Raw genomic sequence first — 14,561 nt, forward strand, 5'->3', positions numbered from 1 at the left:
GTCTTGAGATGCACTCAGCACTGGCCCTCCTAAAGAAAATGGTTGAAATCAGTAAGCTATGTGACAATTTTTATTTTTAAAAATTGTTGTTTTTATTTCAATTTTGTCACTCCAGTTTCTCCTGCTAAATTATGCCGTAGTAAAACAATTTAAATGACTTAAACATTAAATATTGTAATGATAAACTTAACGATCATAGTAAAGTAATTTTTGACGTGGCTTATGCATCAAAAGAGACTTTTCTGCTTCACTTGTTTTAACTTTCTTTCAATCTAATTGAATCTTAATTTGTCCTTCAAACCGCTCCAGAGAACAATGTTCAGCCAGGACGGGTGTTTTCAGTGGGTGCATTTAATAAGTTAGACATTTTTGGTTCTTGCCAGTTTTCTGTTTGCATGAGCCCATCAATAATTTACACATTCCTGTCCAAAATGTATTTATTATTGTGTTTTTGAATTACATTTCACGTTTTGTCATTTTACTTTGAAGTCAGTAATCACACCAACAGATACATTTAGTGCTAACTTGTCTTTTTATTGCCATCTGACAATGTATGGTAGTAGCATATTTTACAGAAACCCTCTTGATATCTCATGTCATGAAAAACAAACTTTGCTTGCTTTAATCTAACTGTATGAAACGTTAAAAGTCAACATAAACACAACCTGTATACTTTCTGTTAAAATATCTTAAACATCTATGATTATTCAGATTACAGGTTTGTCCAAAATAAACCATTCATAAAATTATTTAAATTACATATCTGATCAAACTGCCCATTTCAGAAACAAATTACAACTTACAATGTAATGAATGATGAAAGGAGTCATTCAATGAAAGGGACTGTTTTCAGAGCACCACCTTTGCAAGTTATGTCAATGTAATTTCTCACAACAAGGGAAAAGCTTTCCTTGTCTTCCTGTTTACAGTTTATAAATGCTTCAGAGGACTGAGAAAAGAAATATTTCATTTAATGTAAAAAAATAACCATTTTAAATGCAACCCAGGTAGATTTAAATTTGGCAGGGCCTAAAAATGAAACAAATCATACAGAAAAGGTACAATTTCAAAGCACAATAGCTTATACAATAATTAAAAAAAAAAAAAAAAATCACAAACTTATAACCATTAAAAAAAGGTCAATAACACAAAAATATTGTTGTCAAACAATAAAGATATTTAAAGACATCTATGAAAGTAGGGGAAGTACTGAATGGGAGCAAGATGCTGTTTAAAATACAACAAGGTCAATATCAATTAAACAGTTTCACACCAAAAGTATAGGTGTAACACCTAAATGAGTGGCAATGCTTTTTAAAAGAACATCTTTCAAAAATCATTTAATTTTCTTATTGTGTGAAAATGAGTAATTTTTACAAAAGAACAAGAGACAAACTGTACAGACAGAATGAGTGTACAGAGACAAAGAGAAATCATCATAGAATCTTCGACTATAAGAAAAGATTAAATTCCAAAAAAGAAAAAAAGAAATAAAAAAATGTAAAAAATAAAAATCTCTCTCTACAGAGGTGATGCTACATCCATGTCCAAAGTGAGTGAATCTGTGGAAGAAATCCAAATACAAGCAATTAAAATCACACTAAGCTGTATAATGTGATTATGCCCAAAGATTAGACCTTGATTATGAGATCATGTGAGATCATTTTAGCTAGCCCTACTTTTATAAAACCTCCCTGGTTTCAGAGGTAGGCTTAGAATTGGGTTTTGGTTAAGATTAGTGTATAGTAGGGCTGGGCAATTTGGCAAAAAAATAAATCCTGATTGTTTCTAGTTTTCAAGAATTTAATCATTATTTTTTGCCTACATGAAATCAAGACAATATTATTCTCTCTCTCTCTCTCTCTCTCTCTCTCTCTCTCTCTCTACTTATAATATGCATTGTAAACATTAACCCCAGGAACAACTGTGCAAGAATAACCTGGGCTATGAATGCTTCTAAAACACAGATGACCTACACTCTGTAAGGCCCCTTAATGCATCAGCAGTGCACCATCATACAGCATTTGTTGCTAACAAGTAGCTAACACTCCAACTTGTATATAAACAAATTTTTTCTCACCTGCTTGCAGAAAACCAAACGAAAAAAAGGGGGAGAATATCAGAAAATTATCACTATTTATCTATAATTTATCCCTATCACTGTGTTACCGCGACAACCTTTCTTTGGTTTTATTTTGTTATCTTCACCTGCTTGGCATGAGGTGTCATGTAATAGTAAAGGTCGGGACGTACAGGCTTGGGAATTCTTTACATCAGTGCGTACAGTAGGAATGTGTGTCTACAGTGTCTGTGTCAATGACTTACCCAAGTGTCCTGGATTGGCTTCAGCTTCATTGTGCATCAGAGAGTCAAGGGTGCGAGGAGACATTGGGAACAGATCACTGGTGTTTCCAGAGTTTGTGCTGAAAAAATGAATGAAAAATTACACAATTTGTCTGATACAAATTGAAATGCTCACTTATGGTCATACAAACACTTAAACATGGACTTCAGCCATACCACTTGTGTTAGTTGAAACATCTCCATTTAATGAATATAACCACAAATTTGTTATCCCACAAGCTAAAAGCCAAAAATAATTAGTGTATGAGTGTCTTTGTCATAGACCACAGAGCTACTAGAAGTAGGCTGCATGGCTTAGTGCACATACTAGTGGTTAATGGTGGTTATTTAGTCTAAATGTCACCTAATCAGTGTCGCCATCAACAGATGATCGGAGTTTTAAAAAGTAGATGAAAGGTGTGATGGTTCTGTGGTAAAATACTGATAAATACTGAGATTTAAATCAAACATAAATGATAAATTAAAATAGTTGAGAGTAGGCACCCGTTGAGGATATTACATACTGCTTCTTGCTTTTATTTTAAGAAGTCCTAAGGACACTGAAAAAGAATATTTATGTTTAACTCTGAATTCATTGTAATGACAGCTACTCTACAGTCGATTGCACAACTGCTGTTGATTACCACAGGATAAAGCAGATCAAGCCAATTTCTTCAAGCAAAAAAGCTTATTTGCTCAAGGTTTAAACCTTGCTTATTTTTTTAGGATCTCATTCTGGAAATACAGTATTTGTAATACCTATTATGTAACTATTATCCAAAATCTTTCCTAAAACAAATCTACACAATTTAATTTGGTTATTAAATGATGAAAAAAGTGTCTGAAACAATGTGTGACCTAAACCAAAAAAGAACTGATGAATGAAAGAGATGCTCTTGTATTAGACCAGTGTAATTGGCTGTGAGTTAAAAACATGAATATGAATTATGTCGATGGTAGTGCAAAACAAATATCCCTGAAGCCCATTACACACCCACACCCACACACACAGCCCTATAGAACATGCCATCTTCCCCCAAGCGCCTACCCTGGGAATCCGTTCCCAAGCAGCTCACTGTCCGGCAAGTCCATGAACACGGAGGGACACCTACGGAGACAGGTCAGGATCGCACTGAGCAAACCTCACAACGCAGCAACACACCATCAAACCCACTGCCAACCAAAGCCCACATGAAGTGGGTTTACATAGACTTAAGTAACCAAGCTGATTTCTTAACTGTCATTGTGTGCTGACTTCTCAAGTTCTCTGCCATGTATACGTGCAACCAGGTTTCTAATCAGTTTTCCTTAACAGCACATGTGCGTAACAAAAGGCTGCAGACAGGAACACGCAGCTGAGTGAAAGAAGTAAAGATCGTCAATGTGGCGATGACGCCTCATTTAAAACAAACTCAGTGTAAAGTCAGGCAGAAAATGTAAAAAAGACAAAGTGTCTCACGGATGTCCAAATAAGTTAATTTCCACCGCAGATTTGCAATGTTCAGACTGTTGTGGATCAGCTGCATGTGTATTTCCTTTCTCTTCCCCTGCTCCGACACGAACACACACAGACCCAGCAAAGTCAGAAAGCTACGTTTTCTGTCACTATACAGTTAAAATCTCTAAGCCAGGCTTCCAAAATAAGTCAGAGGTGGAGGGAATATTAGGGTTACTCTTCTTCTGCATGTATACACGGATTTCCAGTCCCCCGGTTACTTAAGTGCATGTAAACGCACAGATGCCACGTGATAAACATATTCTCTGAACCTCCTCTTATTACGCTTATTGGTATGAAGTACGGTACCAAAATAAAAATATAAAAGATATCAGTACCCTTTTTCTAAGCCACATGAAGAACACAGCTGGTCAATTGGTCAATTGTGATTCAAGTATTGATTCTATGGCTTTAATTAGATATTTTATCCCTTTTCCCTGACTTTCAGTATATTAGTAAAAGTACATTAGTCCCACTTTATGATGTGAATCAGTTAAATAAATCACTTGTGTTTTGCTGTTTTACTGCTCCATGCATGTTAACTGAAACTGAACTGTGTAGCTTGACAGTCTGACGCTCCCACTTCATTATACACTTTGTTTAGTTGTTTAATTGATCTCAAAGTGATAGTGCTGGTTGACCATGTTCGTCTACATGTGGCAAGTCACACTTTTTAAAAATGAGTTTTTTCCCCCCCTTTTTTGATGAGTCAGAAAGATTTTAGCCAAACAGAATTCATTCATTTTAAATAGGGTGGAAAATATTTTAGAACCACCTCTTCTTATAATTCACTCCGGTACGACTCCACCACCCACCATGACCTCAATAATAAAGAGAGTAGAATTATCACCTTTCTGACTGTTTCAACTAAGAAATTATAACATTGTAAAAGCAGAATTCATGGCAAAGCTGCTGTACTGGATTGCATTAGATTGTACAGGTGTATGTAATAAAGTAGCCAGTGAGTGTATACACTACGTATAAACACAGTGCTCCAGAGTAACAGTCTGTATTCTTGTATGTGACTGCAGCACTGATTTACAAAAATGAAACTATTGCACATGATGGTTTGCTGACTGATGATGGAAATCAATTCCATCAGAAGTCTTTGACGAAGACAAACCAGATGCCAGGTGTGAGGTGAACTCTGTCTAACTGAATCTAAATATAACTGGGTTCACAATACTTGGTCTGAACAGGATAATGGTTCCTCAAAAAACAGTGGTGACTCACAGTGAGACTAAACACAGCTCTGTTCTCTTTTCTTCAAAAATTTGGTAGCACATTAAAAAAAACAGGAACTGGGAAATTTTGTAGGAAAATCCAGTCTCTCCCCTTTGTTAAAGGAAACGTTAACATCAACTAATAAATTCAAATACAGGTGGAGATCACTAGGAATCACAGGTGGAGATCAAACATAAGGAATAAGATACTTACGGAGTAACACAGATGAACTTTGTCTTCAAGTATGGTTGAATAGCTGTTAGGGGACAAAAAAACAAAACAAAACAAAACAAAAAGTAAAAAGAGAAATCACTTAGAACAAAAATCATGGACTGCAAAAGCAAGACATCATCTGTTTTTTTCTAAACTGCAAAGACATAGTATACGGTGACTTACTGCTTGTAGAGTCTCCTCCCATCTCAGGTTCAGGAGCTGCTTCTGGCCTGCAGTACTTCCCAAAAGCTTCCTCTTTGGGGATATCAGGGTAAAGGTAGACGAGAGGTGAAACCAGGATGTTGGTTGCATCCATTATCTTGTAGCCCATGATGATGTCAGCAAAAGACATGTTGTTGAGCTGCTGCTTGGTGTAGGGCTCCACTGACTGGATTTGGGTCTTTCCTGTGAACACATGAGGAACTTCATTGTTTCAACAACAAAAGGAAGTCGTGAAAATATTACAATACAGCGAATAAGGTCTAAAATACTCACCACTGATGTCTTTCTCCACCCATGTAAATGTAATGCCCCCCTCTTTGCTGCTCTCGCTAAAGCGCAACAAAAAAGTGCCCGGAGGTTTTGGACTCAGAATGGCTCGCTCTCTTTCTTTACTGATGAAGCCCATGATATACCTGCAGAAAGTCAAGTAAACACATGCCTATTGACTGCATATTCAAACACATAATATGAAAGGCAGGTAACACGCAGATCAAATGACTGCTTAGAGAGGTGACTGTAAACAAAGAAGGACCTCTTACCCTTCATTCCACAATGCCAGGATATACTTTTTCACCAGGTCAATAATGTTGTCCAGCCACACCCAGAAGGAGAAGCCTTTGCCAGCCATGTTCTCCTGGGAAGAGGAAGGAAAAAATAACTCACAATGAAGCAATACAATGGCAAAATGGCAGACTGAGTCTCATGTGTTTGGTAGGTGAAGTACCTTACAGAACTTGGCCCAGGTGATCTGACAGCCAGAGTAATTCACACAGGGCCCTAGATAGACAAATATCATCACATATGAAGCAGTGCAAAGTTAAAAGGTTTTGAAGAAATTGGGGTACATTAGCTTACCTAGTAATTTCTCAGCCAATGTAGTGAGCTGCTCAATGGTCAGGCCTCTTTTGGTGGTGGAGGAGAATTGCCAGCTTAACACCTCGGCCACCTGGTCCCATGTCCCCACTGGAGGTTTGGTGAAGAAGTTGACGTTCTGTGCAGATTTAAGAAAAGGAAAAAAGAAATGAAAACAACTTTCACTACACAGTAACTGTGTAATGTGTATTTGGTATATTATCCTCCAACAGAGTTCACCCCCTTTCCACCAGAGGGTGCTCTCTTACCTTTGGGTGGTTAGTAAGCATGTTGTACCACAGAATAGAAGCCCAAGCGTTAGGCATCTGGCAGATGTTCGAAATGACTACCACAGGCAGGGAATGAGTCTGTGTGAAGGACAAATGAGATTACTATATCCTCTTTTAAATTTTCTTTTGAACAATACAGAAGAAATGTTCCTTTATTTTACTACATTGTCTACCTTCTTCATGATGTCCTCTCTTTAATACTGCGCTTAGAACTAGAGGGCATGCAGCTGTTTTCAGAACAAGCTATATTCTCTAAAAAGTTCCTTTGTTGACCAATGCAGATGTTGTACCCAACGTATAGGTTTATGAATAACAAGCGTTGATCATAAAAGAATGGTGCGAGAGTAATACGATGCACTAACATTACCTTAAACAGTACCTAAAAAACCACATTAACTAGTTTCCTAATCAGCATTCTGAAACAGAAAATGTCATAATAAAAAGAAATAGCATTTTATTGTTTTGGATAATAATGCAAGCTATCTGTCTACACACACACACACACACACACACACACACACACACACACATTTTACAATAGAGAAAATAAATGCTTGTGTTACATATACTTTGAGACATAAAGTTTTTTCATGGTCACAACACTGTAAATGGTAGATGCAAGTTGTGTGGTGTTATAGGTTTGAGGAAATACACAATGCTTGATACACTAGACAAAAAGATTAAAATAGTCGTAGCTATGTTTTCCACAGAGGATTAGGAGGAAAGCAAAAATTCAGTGTGGGTTACTCTGCCTTCAATGGAGTAACCTAGGACAGGTCAATAACCGAGTTGATGAAAGAGATTTATCTTTAAGTAACAGCTCATTTAGAAGCTGAGGTTGTGAGAGTCTCTGAGGGCAAGAGACTTTGTTAATGACTCATTTGACTTATGGCTTACTTTGCACTGTGTGTGAAAAATACACCGCAATGTGCTTTGAGAGTTGTTGATTTTTAGTGCTGTCTGAGAAAAGAGAAATGTCTCCCAGCTCATGAAACAAAGTGGTGATACTCACTTCAAGATCTATCTTCAGGCCTTGATGATAGACCTCTGTCTCAAAAGTGATTAGATGGAGCTCCTCTGTCACAATCAGAGAGGCCTACAGAAAACAATTATTTAAATGCCTTTTGTATAAAGTAATAATACAAATATATAGTTAATGTATGAGAAACCAACAATATGCCAAAAAGGGTTAGAAATAATACTTACGTCACTATTGGTCCGTCCACCATTACCGCATCTCTGTTCTCTCAGGGTCTGTAACAAACAGGAAGTCATTGCAAAGCAGGCCTTTATCTGAGAACGTCAAACATTATGAGTGTCTATAACTCATAACTCACCAAGTGTTTAAACTCTGCTGACAGGCTGCCATTGTTGGATTCCTCCATGTTCATAACTTTTGTGTTGGTACCAAGGATGTTAAACTTTCTTGACCTAAGAAAATCAGGGAAGAGCAGGAAGTGAAGATCTTTTTCGAAAATAAGTTAAATGCTCAGGCCAAAAATATATTAATTATGTCTCACCCTCGAATTGCAGCCACATCGCCAGATTCCCTGGAAAAAAACAATTGTGAAATGAGTAAGAAAAGCAAAGCAGTAGCTTCTCAAACTTAGTCTACTGAACAAAGCATAACGGAAATGTAAAAAAATAAAAAAAACAACTCACTTGTCTATACAAACTTTAATTTTCAGCTGGTAATTGAGTTCAGGAAACTTTACCAGTAACCTGGGAAAATAAGATATAAAATATTGTCCAATGCACAAGGAAATTAAATTATATTTTGTCACTCATACGCAGTTCTGCGTCTTACCTGACTTTATTTGTGAACTGCACTCCTGTTTTGATGACCAGAGGTCTGTCTGGGTGCATTGGCATACAAGGCTGTCTTTCAACGACAAATGCACTAAAAAGACAGAGGAAATCATGTTTCAGAGAAAATTCCCAGCAAAAAAAAAAAAAGGTCCACTTACAAAATATTCTGAGCTTTCAAGTGCATCTCACCATCAGTTGATTTAGCTGGTTCAGATGTTATCACATGACCTCAATTTAAACATTAAGACTATGTCAATTCCTTTCCAGAATAAAGACAGTGAGGTGGGACTGAAAGTTTTACACCCCTAATGGGTGGAACCTTAGCAAGCCTTGACCAGAGGTCAAGAATAAATATCGATGCAGCTCATATCAACACTAAACAATGGTCTGGACAGATATAGAGCAAGCACTTATTCCATGCAATACCTCTTCATGAGGTTTCTGAACAAATCCACGATCTTCTCCTCCAGAGCAGGACGGTGCTGAATTATGGGGTCACCTTTGTAGGACACTTTCTGCTGCAGCTCCTCCAGCTTCTTGATCTGCTGACGAATCTGAAGCTGGGACTCAGCCAAGGATGTGATCCTGGTTAGAAAATTAAACCCAGTTCCACGCTTTACTTAATGCTTGCATAAAGGAATTTTAAGAACAGGATAATAAAATCAGTCATGAAAGACCATAGTGAACACAATTGATCATGATATTATCAAAGTATTATATGACCTGTACAGTATCGAATGCTCTCATGTATACAGATACAAGACATAGTATAGCAGGTGCAGTAATGTAGGTGCATTTTATTAATTTTGTGCGACTCAAATTTTGTTGTTTATTTTATTCTGAACAAATTGAACACGTAAGTTAGTAAATAAAAGCTGTCATAAAAAAAAAAACAACTTAAAAATAAGAACTTGTTTAAAATGTGCACTCGTTTACCATGTCTCGAGGCGATCCAAGCAAATGTTAGGTGGCCCTCCAATGCAGGCAATTTGTTGTCTTCTCTTCCAGTCTGCAAGTTCTTCATCTGTCAGGTTTTTCTGCACATAATCCATGGCAGTCAGCAAGCCTCCCATCTCTGTCACGATTTGCTACAAGATAACAAGCACAGTACACAATAGGTATGGGCATAAGGAGTCAAAGTCCATCCGTGGTCAAACCCCAAAAAAATTATTTTTAAGGGTTTAAAGTCTGATTTTTGATAATATTTTAGGAGCAACTCTTCAGGAAAACCAACACAGATGAAGTTGAAATAATAACAGACAACCATGTACAATGCAGCAAAGATGGCAATAGACAATGTGGTTTTAATGCAAAGATGCCACACAATACATTGGCAGCTTCATAGAAGTACATTCACCCTAAATTATTACATCCTACTCTCAATTACGTTTTTTTCCTAGTTTTATCATTTGTACAGTATTTATCTATTATATTGATCTATATTTTGTCTAAGGCACTTAAGATACACAAAATGTTAAAACCTTTTTCATTTTTTTATTGATTTAACTTAATAAAGACACTCACCCTTCTGAGCTGGTCCAAGGCGCTAAGCATCTGCTCAAGCTGAGCCATCTTCTGTCTGGTAGCAGCTGCCTGGCTATTGCCATTAAGGTCCTGGGACAACTCTGGAAAGAGGGTGATTATTTCTTAATGCAGCTGTCAAATTTAATTTATATTATTATAAATAATATTGTGAACAGTTTTGACGTTTGACATAGTAAAATGTGGATAGAATTTCTTTAATTAATGTTTTGAATAAATTAGTTAAAAAGTTACCAATATAAACTGTTTGTGTTAATACAATATTAATTAGACATTACCTCCTTGGCTTTTCAGGGTCTTGTAATTGAAGTCAAAGTCATCTTGCAAGTTCTCAAGCATTTTCATCTTCTGTTCCATGTCCTGTAGAAAAACATTATTTATATCTGTCAATGCAGACTGATTACATCAAGGCAATAGTGTGTGTGGTATTCTTAATACTGCATTTTCAAATAATTAATAAGTAAGCCTTCAATGGAAACCTACCTGTACCCGCTTCCTGATGTCTTGAAGGTTGTGCTCAAGAATCTGCTGCTTCTCTGTCACTACTGTCCCAGTTGGATGGGCCGCCTGGCCATCCTGTTAGATACAGAAACATTGGACCAACAGATGCACATGAATAACTATTACTGCATAATAACATTAAGTCTAAGACTAGGTTGGTATTGTGCTCTTTACCTGTGCAGCAGAGGTAGCAGCCTGCAGAAGCCTCTGTTCCTCCCACAGACAGCGGGCAACAATGCGAGCAATTTCCATTGGCTTCTCCAAGTATTTGCTCTGCAAATGCTGTTTAATTCTGCGCAGGTTATGCTGGTAGAGGACATTGTTCTCCTGCAGAAAGCGGCTATACTGCTGGTCTATCTCTCCCAAGAGGTTGTGGAACACCAGTGTTGCATGGGACTCCTTATTTGCAGCATAAGCCCTTAAAAAAGAGAAGGTAAGATTATGAGGATATGATTTCTACTAGTTTCTTCTAAGAGGCTAAAGCTCAGCTTCTTTTTGAATCTCATGAAAAAACAAACATACAAATGGGACACCAAAAATTGCTTCTTTGGAAAGTATTGATTTTATCAATTGACTTCAAAAAAGAAACTAAAAGAAAATTTCACTTAGAACAGAAACAATGAATATTTAGCACATAGAGAGAATAGGGTGTCAATTAAACACAATAAAATGCAATAACATTTCAACTGCCAACCTAGAGTGAATTTAAGGGTATATGTTATGAAAGATCACATGAAATGTCCTTCAAGAACAGAAATCAGAAACTCAATTTACTCTCACCAGTCTTGACTCTCAATCCAGGGGGCAAGAAACTGCCGTAGCTCCATGGGGAAGCTGTCACTGTACAAGTGGTACAGCTGCTCCAGATACCTGGTTTCCAGCTGCTGCAACTGGTTCCACTGAGCCATCCTTGCACACACGTCCTCAAACCTACACAAAAAAGGCAAAATAAAATAAAATAAGCAGGATATATGCTTGTTAGTATTTGCAGTTCCAGAGAATTTCTTTGGAAGTGTACATTTACTTTCTGTTTAGTATTAAATGCAATCACACACGCCTTTACAACTAACATCTGCAGTGACCAAACAGAAATAGCTAAATGTCATCATTTTCAGAGGAAACCTGACAGGTCTTTGGGAGGCCTTATTTTCAGCACATACACTTCCTGTTCAGTGAAAAACGATGCCTTCACCAAGAAATATAGCCCGATATGAGCAGCTGTCAGCTTTCTAACCAGATATGCGTTAATGATCTTTGGCTGAGGTTTAGAAACAACAAAACCCACATTTCCTCCTCTAAGCTTCTAAAAAGCTACGGTAGGGATGGATGTTAATCCAGAGAAACAAATATTCTTTAACATAGCACTTGCTGGCATTCTCAGAATTACTCATTGAACTGCTTTCACAGACAACCATCATCTATCAGATTCACGTGAAAGTTCAACCAGATAGCAAGCTACAACATTCCCCATGGGGACCTAGACTGTAATCCAACAATAATCAGACAGTTTCTTAAACCAACAGGAAGTTCTCTCCTCTACAGTCTATATATTTATATAGCTTAAGCCCCTTACACAATTTTTGGATACTGTTGAATTATTATCCAAACTCTAATTAGTCACTAGTTACTTATACAGCAAGCTTGCATGGGACTGAATTTTAATGAAGGACCAGAAGTTTACTAAAGCGTTGATCATTAGTAACTGATGACTCATAAATGTTCTTGACAAGAAACTAGATCGTGATTTCTGTTTCCAGGAGTTAGCATACTGCTCTTGCTTGGAGAAAGGCATCACATATTGTGCTAGTAACATTTGAAATGCTATAACAAGTACTTAAATTTACATTCTACATTTTTACACATGTTTAGCCCTTCAGTAAAGATTGATAGAAACACCTCTCAGCAGAACACAACCCAATACAATGCCCCCACTAACTACAGTCTGAATAATCACAAGAGACTTTATGATAATATTAAAAGCAAGTGTAAATGCTGTAATATTTAGCTGTGAGACCACTACTACAGCTAAGTGAAATAAGCCATAAGTGATGATTTTTGACAACTCAAAATGTTTACTATAAATCACTCTTCTAGAAATACACAAGACTGCATATGTTTACCCAAAGAAGTGGTGGATCTGAAGACTGTCTTATTGTTTTAATTACTTAAAAAGGTAGCCTGAACATAAATGTGCTCCAAGTTCCATTTAAAACATGTCCTTGTGCCAAGGAATCCGGTAAAACTCAAATACAACAATTAATTTTAAGATCAGATGGGTTAGGGTTGTTTCAAGCATGTTTGCCAAATAACTGAATCTGCCCTACATACATGTTTTAACACAAGTCTCATTCCGCTTTCACTGACATTAGAAAACAGTGGTGAGAATTTCTGGGCATGTGAAAACCCTGAGAGGATCACATCAAAGAAAAGCTGAGTCACTTTTAGTACAGTGAAGTACCTTTCATTGTTTCATCACATGAATTTTGGACCACTAGATTCTAAAGTTGATGAATTTGGGTTGGAATTACAATCGTTTTTGTTTATATTTCTGTGATGCAAGATGATACCCTACTAGCCAAGAGAAGAGAAGATCAAGAGGGTGGGCACAATGACTTTTACTGTATGACCTATTTTCACTGCCTTCATTGTGTCTCTAGAATTGAATTACAAACTGGGTTACCAATAAACCCAAAAACTATATCAAGTCTATAGACAACTCCCACATGGAGTAGAAATCTGTGGGAACACTTTAGGATTATCAATAACCAAGTGTTCAGTCATGCAAGTGTAATTCTTATATTGTAATTAAAAATTCATTTAAATAATGCCTGTCATTGAGTTCCAGATAGCAAATGCAAACTTACATTGAATCTCTCATGCCACAAAGCTGTTTGTCTTTTGTCCAGTATTCAGTGCTTGGCAGTCATGTGGTACTAACCGTAAATAATAATGTGATTCTTGAGATCATGTTAATGATATTCCTGGTAGTACTTCCTGGTACAAACAAACAAAGCAATAACCATGCCAACTTATCACTTTTCGGGGCTCTGTAAACACATGTGGCAAAAATTACTTATTACTTTTTTTTTTAACAAAGCTAAAATCTATAAAAAGTTATCGCAATCAATAATCTAGTAGCCTGTGAGAAAACTATTACTAAGACTCAATAAATGTACAGCCTATATTAACCACTGTATTAAAAAAAAAAAAATCCGCCACACCACAAAGTAGGACTCTGTGCAGATATGGAAGGGCATCTCTAAAATCGTATTTGTGTGATGGTAGAAACTCATCCCAGAATAAAAAAAAAAGTCAGTCGTGCTCGCCTGCAGCAGGGAATGAGATGGGCGTGACGACTCGAGAAACACAAAACAATAGCCTGTACTTCAAAAGGTCTAATAAACACATGTCCATCTGGGTTGACGTTACTGTTAGACCTGTTTAACAAAAACTGGTTTGTGCATAAATAGTATACACAAGACATCCACCCTCACAAGAAAGTTTAAAAAAGAAAAAGCTTTACCGAGACCTCGTTGTAATATATAAAAGGAGTCAACAGAAGTGAGGGGCCTGAGTTAAAACACTTTAGTTGTGTAACACTGTGGACAGAATGGCTTCTCTAGCATGAATAACTTACAACATAGTCTTTAGTTGGGTTATTAGCGAGAACTTAAGAGTTAGTTGTGCTGTAATAAGATCTGCTGTGGCATAATAACGAAATCCCTTCGATCCCAGCTCCGTAAAGCATGTTAAAAAAAATGCCAAAAGCAGAAGTAAATGTAGGCGCTTACCTTAGTTTAGTCACTTATGTGCGAACTTTCACGGTAAAAAGTACGGACCCCTTTCTGTTAAAATCCGTAAGTGAATACTTTGATATTGAAATTTAACGCACAAAACGAGATAGAAGACAAGAAAAAGTCGCAACTCTCTGACAACTACGGAAAACACTTGCCTGACACACGCATATACAATTTTCAACCCATCCCTTACATTGCAGTGCTTCCAGCCAGACAAACTCCATAATTTACTTTATTGACACCTCGAACAGCCAATACTAACCGGGAACTCTG

At 37.0% G+C, this 14,561-nt stretch overlaps 1 protein-coding gene across 2 annotated transcripts; it reads right to left on the bottom strand.

The window, feature by feature from the left end:
* Nucleotides 1–419: 419 nt before the first annotated feature.
* stat3 (signal transducer and activator of transcription 3 (acute-phase response factor)) lies at nt 420–14,492 on the bottom strand. Of its 2 annotated transcripts, XM_067477517.1 has the most exons (24): nt 14,283–14,492; nt 11,272–11,421; nt 10,666–10,909; nt 10,474–10,566; nt 10,269–10,350; nt 9,973–10,073; nt 9,385–9,536; nt 8,875–9,033; nt 8,447–8,539; nt 8,302–8,361; nt 8,160–8,189; nt 7,977–8,070; nt 7,846–7,893; nt 7,652–7,735; nt 6,619–6,717; nt 6,353–6,488; nt 6,222–6,274; nt 6,037–6,131; nt 5,771–5,910; nt 5,459–5,680; nt 5,276–5,318; nt 3,392–3,451; nt 2,326–2,423; nt 420–1,562 (listed from the first exon to the last, which is right to left on the bottom strand). In XM_067477517.1, the coding sequence occupies exons 2-24, from the start codon at nt 11,397–11,399 to the stop codon at nt 1,522–1,524; spliced, it is 2,355 nt and encodes a 784-aa protein (XP_067333618.1). In that variant the 5' UTR covers nt 11,400–11,421; nt 14,283–14,492; the 3' UTR covers nt 420–1,521. The 2 variants fall into 2 exon arrangements, with proteins under 2 accessions (XP_067333618.1, XP_067333619.1); XM_067477518.1 differs by lacking the exons at nt 3,392–3,451; nt 14,283–14,492.
* Nucleotides 14,493–14,561: the final 69 nt, after the last annotated feature.

This window comes from Channa argus, chromosome 15, assembly GCF_033026475.1.
Source record: "Channa argus isolate prfri chromosome 15, Channa argus male v1.0, whole genome shotgun sequence".
NCBI lineage: Eukaryota > Metazoa > Chordata > Actinopteri > Anabantiformes > Channidae > Channa > Channa argus.

What these genes read in the sequence shown, in the direction of transcription:
- stat3 (XM_067477517.1), bottom strand. Translation starts at nt 11,399, where the DNA reads ATGGCTCAGTGGAACCAGTTGCAGCAGCTGGAAACCAGGTATCTGGAG. An exon ending in GCCTGAAGATAGATCTTGAA is followed by an intron (nt 6,718 to 7,651) that starts GTGAGTATCACC and finishes TCCTTCACACAG; the next exon opens with ACTCATTCCCTGCCTGTGGT. An exon ending in AGCCAATCCAGGACACTTGG is followed by an intron (nt 1,563 to 2,325) that starts GTAAGTCATTGA and finishes TTTCTTCCACAG; the next exon opens with ATTCACTCACTTTGGACATG.